The sequence below is a fragment of the Marmota marmota genome, unplaced genomic scaffold (assembly GCF_001458135.2).
Source record: "Marmota marmota marmota unplaced genomic scaffold, marMar, whole genome shotgun sequence".
Lineage (NCBI taxonomy): Eukaryota > Metazoa > Chordata > Mammalia > Rodentia > Sciuridae > Marmota > Marmota marmota.
Window position 1 is genome coordinate 6,578,080 of NW_026000211.1, and position 13,151 is coordinate 6,591,230.

The 13,151-nt window shown below is 36.4% G+C and overlaps 1 protein-coding gene across 1 annotated transcript; it reads left to right on the forward strand.

The window, feature by feature from the left end:
* Positions 1-10,296: 10,296 nt before the first annotated feature.
* On the forward strand, positions 10,297-12,352 carry LOC107142533 (disintegrin and metalloproteinase domain-containing protein 25-like; the record flags this gene model as incomplete). Its single annotated transcript, XM_015485993.2, is given in 2 exon segments — positions 10,297-11,483; positions 11,485-12,352. Coding segments are annotated over 2 exon segments (2,055 nt in total), but the record flags the coding sequence as incomplete, so codon positions are not given.
* Between the last annotated feature and the right edge of the window lie 799 nt (positions 12,353-13,151).

Genomic DNA, 13,151 nt, shown 5'->3' on the forward strand with positions numbered 1-13,151 from the left:
AAAATTCAGCCTGTGTTGTATATTGCCTTTCTGGGTCAGTTTTCCTTTTTTCTTTCTTTTTTAAAATTTAGTATTTGAAGTGCTTTCTCAGTTCAATAGCCTTTCTCTCACAAACTCATTTTAATCATAATACTCAACTAGGTGCCAATTTTGGTTTTCCTATCTGGCCTTCCAGAGAGGCTGAGATTGCAAATGTTACATTAGAACAGGGGGCCTTAGCAAATATTTCTGAAAACCATATGTAAAGGCATTTAATTAAAAAATACATATTTTCCATATTTCAAATAATTATCACATACCTACCTTGGTTGTGACATGATTAAGCATTTAAAATTAAATGTAATTGCAAGATTTTTCTCTCTTGTCTTGTTTTCTCCCGGGAGTATTTTTGCACCAAAGCTCCTTAAATGATACAGATGGTAGGAAGATGACAGACATAGGGCCAGCAAAAAGGGAGGCTGCATGAGCACCATGCTGAGATCCTTTAGACCAGATAACAGTCATGGGTCATCCTCCAGGTCCACAGCTGCTCACTCTTGATGTGGCACCATAGATGGAACTTTTGTTGAAGGACAGTTTGGACAGGGTAATCTGGTTCAAACAAGTCAATTCTTTAAAAACTGTCAATAGTATCAAGGTGGTAGAATAGAGAAGGTCACTTTCCTGAATTCTCTGTGGTGTTAGACTAAGAAAGGAGATGGGTAGTTTCTCAGCAGGGTTATTGAAAGACAAAAAAAAAAAAAAAGGACCTTTACTGGAATTTAATACTGGACATTCAAAGCAGATCAGGGACTCAGGAAGGTGGATATAATAAAATAAGGAAGAAATACCTAGTGCATCATTTGCTTCCCCTGCCAGTGGCACCTCCCAGAGCTGTCCCTCCTCCAGCAAAATGGAGAGATAAGGGAATTAAATATCCTATATTTTTAGGTGTATCTAGGTACAGAGTTTAGAGATCAAAACCAATGCCCTACTAAATTGAAAGGCATGCTGCACAATATCATTGTACCACAAAGAAACCATATCTCTCCCCGTTGTGTGCAAAGGACATAGGAAGGAACCATTTTGCAGCTGCAATGCAGTAGCCATCAAGTGAAGGAGCTAATTCCGGAAAACCTGAGTCTGGTCCAAAATACGGGCTTGACAAACCTACACTGTATGTCATGCCTACATGACTAGGAGAAAATCAAACATAGAGACAGAGGTTTACACATGGGACAATTGGTTGATGAAACCCACCTGGCTCTCCCCCTCCTCTTATCTGGATGCTTACAGGACATAGTGGGAGAGACCTATCTGGCTGGGGTTTTGAAAGGGCGGGAGCAAAAGAGATGAGTTTGGAGACTTGACCTGAGAATAAGAAATATGGTGTCCATAGGTGATACAGCGTACTATGAATTGGTTTCTCTTCCACATGAGTAGAACCCAGGGGAGTTCCCCAGGGTGCAGTCTTCCAGCATGGACCAGCAATTGGTGGGCCCTACAGGTAGGATGATTTAAAATCTGCAGACCCAATTGGCATTCAGTGAAGAGCCTGTACCTAAACTCCACCTCCAGTAGTGGAGTTTACCAATATTACCTCTCTCACATTAGCAACCCCACCTTGAGGGTGGAGCATGATGCTCCAGTTGACCTTGCCTAACAGTGCTGAGAAGGGAAGCAGAGAAACATTTGAACTCCAATGGGAAACAATTTAACTTTTTGAGATTTTTTTTCTTTTGTTCTTTTCTGTGTGTAATTGTTAGCTTAATGGTTCATGGACATTTATAGGTGTTCATGTTCATTTGTTTGTTTTTTCTCAATTTCTAGCATTTTTAAATGAGTTATTTTTCATGAATCAGTTTTTTTTAGGATTGGGATTTTTGATTAGCATATTCCAGTTTTGTTTTGTATTCTTTATTTTATTTTCAATGTTAAAATTTTTTACTTTATATAATTTTTTTCTCTCTTAGATGTTTTGATTCTTTTTCACTCTTTTCTTCTGCTAACAGCCAATCTCTATTGTTCTCTTTTCACTCTTCCTTTGTTTTTTTACTTCTATCTTCTCTCCTCCTCATAATAATCATGACATCCTATATCACCTATTCTCTCCCTGTAAACCATTTGAAATTGAAAACCCTTTTGCTAACTTACTATTTTTATATAAGCAATAGCTGATAATTTAATTTCTGTTTATTTTGACAACATTATAGATGTCATTGGTTTAATGCTGTATATTATTTGCAATGGTTGTTGTTATTGTTTGTCTCTTCTTAAATGCTAAGGTACTGGAAAATTTCAGCATCACTGTAAGCATACAGGGTAGTATATTTATGGCCTCAGATCCATAGTGTTAGTTGGGCAGATGCAAAAACAACATAAAAAATCAAGAGAACAAATCACCCACCAAAAAACAAGATACTTCAATAACAGAATCCATCGACACCACAGTGAAAGAAATGTCAGAGGAGCTTAGAATGCACATAGTTAAACTGATCTGCATAGTAAAAGACAATGTAAGGAGTGAAATCAGAGAGAAAAAATAGGAAGTGAAAGATCACTTTAATAAAGAGATAAAAGTTCTGAAAAAATCAAGTAGAAATCCTTGAAATGAAGAAATCAATAAGCCAAAGTAAAAAAATTCAATGGAAAGCATAACCAACAGACTAAAGCAGTTGGAAGACAGAGTTTCAGGCAATGAGACAAAAATAGATAATCTTGAAAATAAAGTTGAACACAGCAAAAGTATGTTAATAGATCATGAATAGAGCTTCCAAGCAATATGGGATACCTTAAAAGACCAAATATAAGATTTATCAGGATAAATGAAAGCTTGGAGACACAAACCAAAGGAATGCATAAACTTTTCAATGAAATAATATTAGGAAATTTCTCCCCCAAAAGAATGAATTGGAAAAATCAAAAGAAAGGAGGCTTACAGGGCCCCAAATATACAAAATTACAACAGAACCACATTAAATCACATTATTATAAAAAATGCTTATCATATAGAATAAGAAAAGAATTTTAATAGTTGTCCGTGAAAAATGACTGGTCACATTTAGAGGTAAACCAGTTCAGACCACAACTGATTTCTCAACACACAATTCATAGATAGGAAGTCTTGGAATATCATATACCAAACACTGAAAGAAAATGGATACTAGCTACAAATACTATACCCAGCAAAATTAAGCTTCAGATATGAACGTGAAATAAAAACCTTGATAAACAAAAGTTGAATGAATTCACATCTAGAAAACCTACACTACAAAACATTCTCAATAAACTATTTCATGAAAAAATAAAAGTGACAACCAGAAAAGGAAGGAAATACACTAGAAGAATAGTCAATCAAAGGAGAAATAATTCAAATTAAAAACAAAAAATAAATAAAAAAGACTGGGAATACAAATAATTTCTTTGTAATAACATTGAATGTAAATGGCCTAAACTCATCAATCAAAAGACAAAGATTGATAGATGCAGTAAAAATAAGACCCAATAATATGCTGTCTCCAAGAGACTTACCTCATAGACAAAGACACCCACAACTCAAGGTAATAGAATGGGAGAAAAACCATATTATTCACATGGGTCTTGTAAACAAGCAGATATTTCTATTCTCAAATAAAGAGATAATCTGAAAGGGACAAAGAAAGCCAATTCTTATTGCTTACAGGAATTATACATCAATAAGACATAACAATTGTAATTGATGCCTCAAACAATAGAGTATCTATGTACATAAAAATGTTCTCAATTTCAAAGAAACAAATAGACAACAACACAATAATATTGGATGACTTTAACATACCTCTCTCACCACTTGGATAGGTCCTCCAAAAAAAAAAAAAAAAGAAAGAAAGAAAAAACCTTTACAACTAAGAAATACAATTAATAATTTAGACCTAATAGACATATATAGAATATTTCATACATAAATGACTGAATACAATTTTTTCTCAGCAGCACATGGATCATTCTCCAAAACTGACCATATCTTAAGGCAAAAACCAACCCTGAGTAAACATAAAAAATAGAGATAAGAGATAATCCCTTGCTTTCTATCAGATCACAATGGAATGAAATTAGAAATCAATGATAAAATAAAGAATAAAAGCTACTCTAATATCTGGAGACCAATAATATGCTATTGAATGACCAATGGATAGCAGAATAAATGAGGGAGTAAATAAGAAAATATATACATATAAATGAGAATATGTATACAATATATCAAAATCTCTGGGACACTATGAAGGCAGTTCTAAGAGGAAAGTTCATTGTGTTAAGCTCATTCCTTAAAATAGAAAGTGAACAAATACATAACCTAATATTACATATTGAAGTCCTAGAAAAAGAAGAGCAAATCAACACCAAAGAAGCAAAATAGAGGAAATAATTAAAATCAGAGCCAAATCAATGATATTGAAACAAAATGAAACAAAAATCCAAAAAATTGACAAAACAAAAAGTTGGTTCTTTGAAAAACTAAATAAAATTGACAAACCTTTAGCTAGGCTAATGAAGAGAAAGAGAGAATACTCAAATTATTAAAATTCATGATGAAAAATTAAATATCACAATAGACGTACTGAAACAGTATAATCAAACTATTTTGAAAATTTATACACTAATAAAATAGAAAATGTCGAAGACATCAACTAATTTCTAGAGACATATGACCCACACAAATTGAATCAGGAGGTCTTAGAAAATTTAAACATATCAATTTCAAACAATGAACTGGAAAAGCCATCAAAAACTACCAAAAAGAAAAGCCCCAGGACCAGACAGATTCTTAGCTGAGTTCTACCAGACCTTCAAAGAACTAACACCAACACTCCTCAAATTATTCCATGAAATAGAAAAGAAGGGAAGCTTTCCAAACTCATTCTATGAAGTTAGTATCTCTCTGATACCAAAGCCAGACAAAATTTCAGGGGGTTGGGGCTTTAGCTCAGTGGCAGAACACTTGCCTTATGTGTGTGAGGGACTGGGTTAAATTCTTAGCATCTAATAAAAATGAAACAAATAAAATAAAGGCATGCTGTCCAACTACGTCTACAAAAAAATTAAAAGAAAAACTTCAGACCAATATCCCTGATATTGGTCCAATATCCCTGATATTGGAATATAGATGCAAAAATTCTTAATAAAATGTTGGCAAATCACATACAAAACATATTTAAAAGATAATGCACCACAATCAAGTGGGGTTTGTCACAGGGATTGAAGGTTGGTTCAACATATGGAAATCAATAAATGTAATTTATCGCATCAACAGGCATACAGGCAATAATCATATGATTACCTCAATAGAAGCAGAAAAAGCAATTGAAAAAATCAGCACTCACTCATGCTCAAAATATAGAAAAACTATGGATAGTAGGAACATGCCTTAACATTATAAAAGCTACACATGATAAACCCAAGGCCAACATTATTCTAAATGGCGAAAAATTGAAAGCATTCCATCCAAGAACTGGAACAAGATAGGGATGCCCTCTTACCACTTCTATTCCACATAATCCTCAAAACTCTAGCCACAGCAGTGAGACAAAAGAAAAAATATTAAAGGGATACGAATAGGAATAAAAGAACTCAAACTATCCTAATAGTAATATAGTAATAGTAAGAAGTCTCTTACTATTATATTTCTATTTAATCTTTAGATCTTTCTAAGTTTCAGATATTTAGGTGCACTGATGTTGTACACAGAGATATTTATAATTGTATATATCTTTCCAATGCATTGATCTTTTATCATTACATGATGACCTCCTTTGTCCCTTGTGTCAGTTTTTGACTTAGCATCCATGTCATCTGATATAATTCAGTGTCCCTAGGAAAGGGGGAAATTTTGGACACAGGGAAACCCATAAATGGAGATTAGAATGATGTGGCTACAGACCAGAAGCTGGGAGAGAAGGCTAAACTAAATCATTCCTTAACTTTAGAGGCAGTAGGGGCCTGAGGATACCATGATGTTGGACTTCTGGCTTCTAAAACTGTCATACAGTGGATTTCTTTTTTGTTGTTAAGCTATATTGTATACCTTTGCTATTACAACCCTAGAAAAATAATACAGAAATTAGAACTATCAAATCAAGTTTGGTCCCTTAAGAACTCGTGATAAAAGTGAGGGGGGAAAGGCAAGAGAATCCAGCTACAGAAATACAATGTCTCTAAGTCATTCTTAGGAAGAAATATGCAGACGAATGCTGATGTCTGGGTGTCTCTGAGAATGTTTTAAATGGGTTCTTTTTTTTCTGGAACTTAAAGTCCTTCAAGTGGTCCACAGTATGGTTCAATGTTGAAATAAACTGAGACCAGGGTCATAGTATGAGCAAACTGCATTGAGTATATGAAGAACATGGGAGTAAGGAAAAGAGTCTTATTCATATTGAACGGTTATTAGAATACAATCAATGAGGGTAAGGAAGTCAGGGCTTTTTATATTGAGTAGTAAGTAGCAACCAGCTTTAATAGAGATAAAGGAGCCAGAGTGAAGAGGAATCTGGGGTTGTTGCTATGTTCTTCTGAATTCTGAGAGACTCTTGTTGCTAGGAAGCTCAATCTAGAACTCAATCAAATGAGAGACAATTGAAGGGGAGGGGATTCATATTTCTTTTTGTCATGAGTGTTCTCGAGAAAATCTTTGTTGGTGGGTGTCAGAAATTAGACATGAAGAGGGCTATATCTGGAAATGATCATGGGAATCATCACTTCATCTGTTGGTAAGTCATTCAAGAGTTTAGCTCTAAAGAAGAGAAACTCAAATAATTAGGACATGAATGAACACAAACTCTCTCTCCCAAGGTAAATCATGATTTCTTGCCAGTTATTCAGATCTTAAAGAGGATTATGCAGTTTACCATTTCTTATTCTACTTTACTTGGTGGGGACACTGTAAATCATTTTTAATGTATTGTTACTCAAGTTTCAAGAAAATAAATTAGACTATAAATAAGAGTGAGGTATAGGTAGTAATTCAGAGATACATGGTTTTGATGAATCTTTTGCATATGACAGTCAACTTTGAGTCCTCTGTACTAGTAGAACATTATTCTACTTTGTGAATGAGCATATAATATTCCATCAGGACCTTAGCATCTGGAATCACTGTGATTAAAAAAATATAATGAGTGAAAATATAGTCAAATTTTGGCTCAAAATGTGATGGCTCAAAATTTCTTTGGAGTTTGTTTTCCCATTACCTGCTTGAAAGGTGAGGTCTTAAGAATACATTTTGGCAGATTTATTTTGGTTCACTCTCAAAAATGCACACACAGTAATCAATGATTATTTTCCATCACAGCAAAAACCTACACACCTGCATAATTACTAAATCATATAACGATGAACTACAGACAGCAAAGAAGCCGTTCAGAATTTTACTCATGATTTGGGGAAATTGTCCTCAAAGGTGTCCTTTACTAACATTGCTTACTTCTGTGGGCTTCTGGCAATCATGAATTTAGTCTACCTTTTATAATACTTGTGTACTTCCCCCAGAAATCAAGTGCTCTTCACTCTAAAGATGAGGATAGTGTTAAGCCTCAAAAAGGTCTCTTGTTTCCTATCTGCAGTGACAAAGGAAGGAAAAGAAAATTACCTGATCCTGTGTTAAATAGGCATTAAATGAAGAACTCTTGGTCTTACAACTTAAATTACCATGATGGAAATTTGATAATAATAACAAATTGTAAAAACAAAGACAATATTGATTTTTCAGTTGAGAGTCCTACACATTGATGAGGAAATTGAGGGGAAAAAACAAAGTCGGGAAACCATGTAAACGAAAAGGCACAGATTATTAAAAGCATGGAAATATCTTTTATTTAAGAATAAAGTTATGGCTAACTAATATGTGAGAATTAAGATGGCTAAGCATGATGACTTGATATAAGACACAGCTTTCAGTCAATGGCTCAAAACTGTTGAGCACAAGTTTTAACAGTAACAAACACTTGTTTGTTACTTGGTTGCCCACAGGCTTGCTTAACACAGAGCATGGATAAGGTTATTGGTGGAGAAGAAAGCAACAGTAGGCACCCAACACTTCCTGGCTTTTGTGGGATTGATCAAGAGGTCGAGGAAAGAATTAGGAAGAATGGTAGGTAATGGTGGAAGGAGATGGCTGCTACTTTTGTGGTTTGAAGTGGCTTTGGCAACCAAAGCAAGGTATGACTCAATATCTGACCTGTCAGACCAGGGGTTTTTGAGAAAAGAAGACATCTCCCCTGGTGGGCTTCCCAATGTTGATTTATAAAATTAAGTTAACTATGAAAAAGGAGTTCTCCATTAAGAAGTGTTAACAGAGGAGAGACTGCTTCTATGTTTCGTGAGTGGACAATTCCAAAGTGACAGGAAAATGATTTTAGAGGGAGAGAAAACTTTAAAGAACTTAGAATCAAGATCAAATAAAAATTGAAGAGAGGCTGGGCGCAGTAGTGCACATCTGTAATCCCAGTGGCTTGAGAGGCTGAGACAGGAGAATCATGAGTTCAAAGCCAGCCTCAGCAATTGCAAGGCACTAAACAACTCAGTGAGACCTTGTTTCAAATAAAATACAAAATAGGACTAGGGATGTGGCTCAGTGGTCCAGTATCCATGAGTTCAATCCCTGGTACCAAATAAATAAATAAATAAATAAAAATTTTTTAAAAAATGTGTCCTGGATCCAGGAGGCAACAGGTGCTGAATCCAGACACTTTTGTGTTTGAATTTCCTACTGTGGGAAGTGGTGTTTGATCAGTGTGTTTTAGATCCTTCGTTGTAGATTCCACATTCCTCTGCTGCTGCTGCTGTTGTTCTTTCTCCCCCAACTAGTGTGGTGGATATTATTTTTGTAATGATGTCAAGAAAACTATGCATATTCTCACTAGGTCAAGAAAAACAGGCATTTTATATGGAAATTATTGAATTTTCAATCTAACAGATTCTTAAGTATATCTTTGCTAGAAACACTATAAATTTATGTTCCACCTCATTAACCTGTATCATCCTTTGATGTTTCCCAGGTGTGCTGTGTAGTATGTGCATATTCTGCAGCATCATTCCTACTTTGCTTGATAACAAAGCAACAAATCAGTATTATCAGCCAGGAACTGTGCTTTTATCAGATTTCTCATTTGCACTCATTCATCATAGGATATTTGTACTATCAAATTATTGTTTAAACTGTATTTTTGTATGTGTTGTCATTTCTGAGACAAATTCATTGGAAGGTTGATCTTGGAGCTGGTTTCCTCCACATCCTGAAATGCCAGGAATTTTAATGCCTTTGTTCTGGTACAACATCACCTACCCAGGAGCTTTCCTCCATCCTCTCAGGGTTCATTGATTTTCTTTGCATTTCTGAAGGTACTTTATTTTACTTTTAGTAACTTCCCTTTTCCAATTGTTACTCTTCTAGCTAGTTTGATATCCTTTTCTTTTAATAGGGCCAGAGACTTTGAAAAATATTATTTTTTGTATGAGTATAATCACATATAAACACCTTTGAGTGAAATCTATCAACCCAAGTTATTCCCCCTTACAATTCCACAATTTCTTGTTTTAATGCCTGAAAGTATCCATTAAAATCAGATTATAATACTTTTGAAGGACAACTGATGATTTGACATTGAAATCTGACAGGACTGGAGGAAAACCCGACAAATCACAATTATTCGCATGGAAGTCTGTATTAAGGACCATGGAGAAAACTAACATATGTGAGAATTGTTTTACATATTTCTCCTGAGTAACGTGTGTAAATAGTCATTCAAAATAGGAAGAAAAATCTATTGTTCTTATTCAAAATCAATATGTATAAATCAATACTCCCTCACCAGAACAAGGTATATATTCACTTTTTCATTCAGACTCTTGTTTTAAATATTTATTGTGAAAATATTCTATGTATTCATGTATTTAGAGAACAGTTCATGAACCCACATGTTCTACATCGGGGTCTGCCAACTACCAACCTGTAGCCGGTTGTCATTCTTTTCAACCCCCACCATCTGATTCTGCCTTAACCAAGTTAAAAAGCAAATCCAGTACGCAATATCTAGTCATGCCCTAAACTAAACTCTAATGCATATGAGCCCATACCCTGCTGTTCTCCTCCATCTTGGCCTGTTGATAATTTAGCCACTCCATCTTTGCCCTTCTTTTCATTTTTTCTTTTAGTTGTGTTGTTCTAATGGATTGACTCTGAAGGAGACATCCCACTAAAGGTCAGTGCTGCTTGCAACCAAGTCAAAGGAAGGAGACAGGACAATAGAATCTCCTTCTCTGCCCTTTTGCCTCTAGTCAAAAACCATGATGGCTGTTGGTGAGGCCCTGGTGCATATGAGGATCACTGTCCTACACCTCTGCCTGAGCATCTTGCTCTTCCTTTCTGGATGGGCCCAGATTGGCCACTCTCAACACCATAGCCCCCCAGAAGTAGTGATACCCTTGAGAATAAATGGCACCAATAGGGCCATGAGGCCCCCTAACTGGATCTCCTACAGTCTTCACTTTGGAGGCAAGAAACACATTGTCCACATGAAAGCCAAGAAACTTCTGGTGTCCAAACCCTTCTCTGTGTTCACCTACACAAAGCAGAGTGCTCTGCTTGAGGACCACCCTTTTGTCCAGAGTGACTGCTACTATGATGGCTATGTGGAAGGGGACCCAGAAACCCTGGTTGCTCTTAGCACCTGTTTGGGGGGCTTTCAAGGAATACTAGAGGTCCATGACACTGTTTATGAAATCAAACCCAAAAGACTTTCTACCACATTTGAACATCTGCTTTATAAGAAGGACAGAGAGAAGACACAATTCCCATCCATGAGATGTGGACTAACAGAAGAAGAACTAGCACGACAACTAAAGCTCCAAAGGTGTAATAATTCCATTCTGAGGCAAAGTGGTTATGAAGGCTGGTGGACCCACACATGGTATCTTGAAGCAGTTTTTGTTGTAGATTATGAGCAATACCTTTATAAGAAAAGTAATGTCTCACTTGTGATAGAGGAATTATTTGTCATTAGCAATACTGTACATTCCCTTTTATGTAAAGTGGATGTTGAATTGAGTTTACATGGAATTGAAGTCTGGAATGAAAAGAACCTTTTTGAAGTGACTAACAACATATACACTGTCCTGCAGCACTTTTGCAGCTGGAAGAAAGATAGTCTTGATCATCACCTAAAAAATGACCTTGCACATTTTTTGGCAAAACAAGATTTTGAAATACATCTTGGCTTAGCCTATGTGGGAAGTGTATGTGATGTTGGTTTGCAATGTGGAGTGAATCGTGCCCTGGGAGATAATTTACATGAATTTGCACTTACCATAACACATGAAATGGGTCATAATCTGGGTATGTTGCATGATGAACCTGAATGTATATGCGGGGATACTATTTGCATCATGTATCCAGAAAAATCAAATGGCATTAAATTCAGCAACTGCAGTTATGCTGAAATGTGGGAAACCTTTCAATATATGAACTGTTTGCAGTGCACCAAAACAAGAAGACATCTTGAAGTGGACTGGCTGTGGGAATGATGTGGTTGAAGAAGGAGAGGAGTGTGACTGTGGATCCCCAACTTTGTGTTCAAACCATCCATGTTGTTCGGAAAACTGCACTCTGAAATTTGGGACTGAATGTGCTTCTGGGCTTTGTTGCGAAGACTGCCTTCTCTTGCCACCAGGTAAAGTGTGTAGAGAAACTGTCAGTGAATGTGATCTTCCAGAGTGGTGCAATGGTACCTCACCTGAGTGTCCAGAAGATGTGTATGTGCAGGATGGGGTCTGTTGCATGGACAGTGGCTACTGCCATGAGAAGAGATGCAATGCACGTGACGAACAGTGCAGACAGATCTTTGGCAAAGAATCCAGGAGTGCACAGGAGAGTTGCTACACAGAAATGAACAGCCGAGGTGACCGCTTTGGTAACTGTGGTCTCATTGGTGAGAACTATGTGAGGTGTAATAAGTCAGATTTCCTCTGTGGAAGAGTTCAGTGTGAGAATGTGAAAGAAATTCCCTTTTTAAGAAGTCACACTACTGTGCATTGGATTGACATCAATGGTGTGACCTGCTGGGGTACCGACTATCATTTTGGGATGACCATACCAGATATTGGTGATGTGAAAGATGGCACAGAGTGTGGTAATGGACAAGTGTGCATACACCGGAAGTGTGTCTCTATGTCATTGTGGGCAAGTGATTGTTCACCAGAGACCTGTGCTATGAAAGGGATCTGCAACAACAAACATCACTGCCATTGTGACCCTAACTGGGAGCCCCCAAACTGCACAGAAAAAGGCTATGGAGGGAGTGTTGACCGTGGCCCACCCCCTGGGAAAAGAATGAAAGAATGGATGGAAAAGAGGAAGGGACCTTTTTTTTAATTTCCATTTTTGGTTTTGTTTATGAGTTTGTTACTTTTGCTTACAAAGATGCATCAAGCACCACCCAGGAAAAAAAAGAAACATGTGAAAACTTCACCTGAGAAGAAACAGATGGGTAAAAAAATTTCACCTGTGAAGCAACAGCAGGGTGCTCAAACCTCACCTTAACCTAAGGCAGAAGAACTCAATGTTTAAACTTTACCTGAGACAGAAGACCAATATTTTGCATTTTTCAGAAAATAATCCCAATCCTTGATGAAATTTCCAGTCCATTAACTTTTAATATATTGGTGGTAGAAATGCTATTGCAAATGTTAAAAACTACTGCATAAAGTTCCAGAGAACTTCAGTATCATAAACATTCATTGTTTAATATATGTAATTCCTAGCACATTCCCACTTCTCATTATTTCAGCAATTTTAGTGGTTTTTTTTTTTTAAAAAATTCTTTATTTTAACTGTACTTGGGATTGAATTTAGAGCCTTGCACCAACTAGGCAAGCATTCACCCACCAAATATACCCCAGCCCTAGAGTTTCATTTTTCATGGAAATAGTTGCAGTTCTTGAGCAAACACCAATTGCATTGATGGATCGAGTGTGTGTGTGTGATTGTGTGTATGTACTATTCATCTCACAATTCCAAACCCATTCCCTTTTCACTCTGCTCTGTGAAATGGAAAGAGGAAACTCACAAATCACACCTCTTTGCAGTCCTCCCTAGGAGTTTCAGCCCTTAGGGGAGCCAAAGGGAGACTGGATACTTGTGAGAA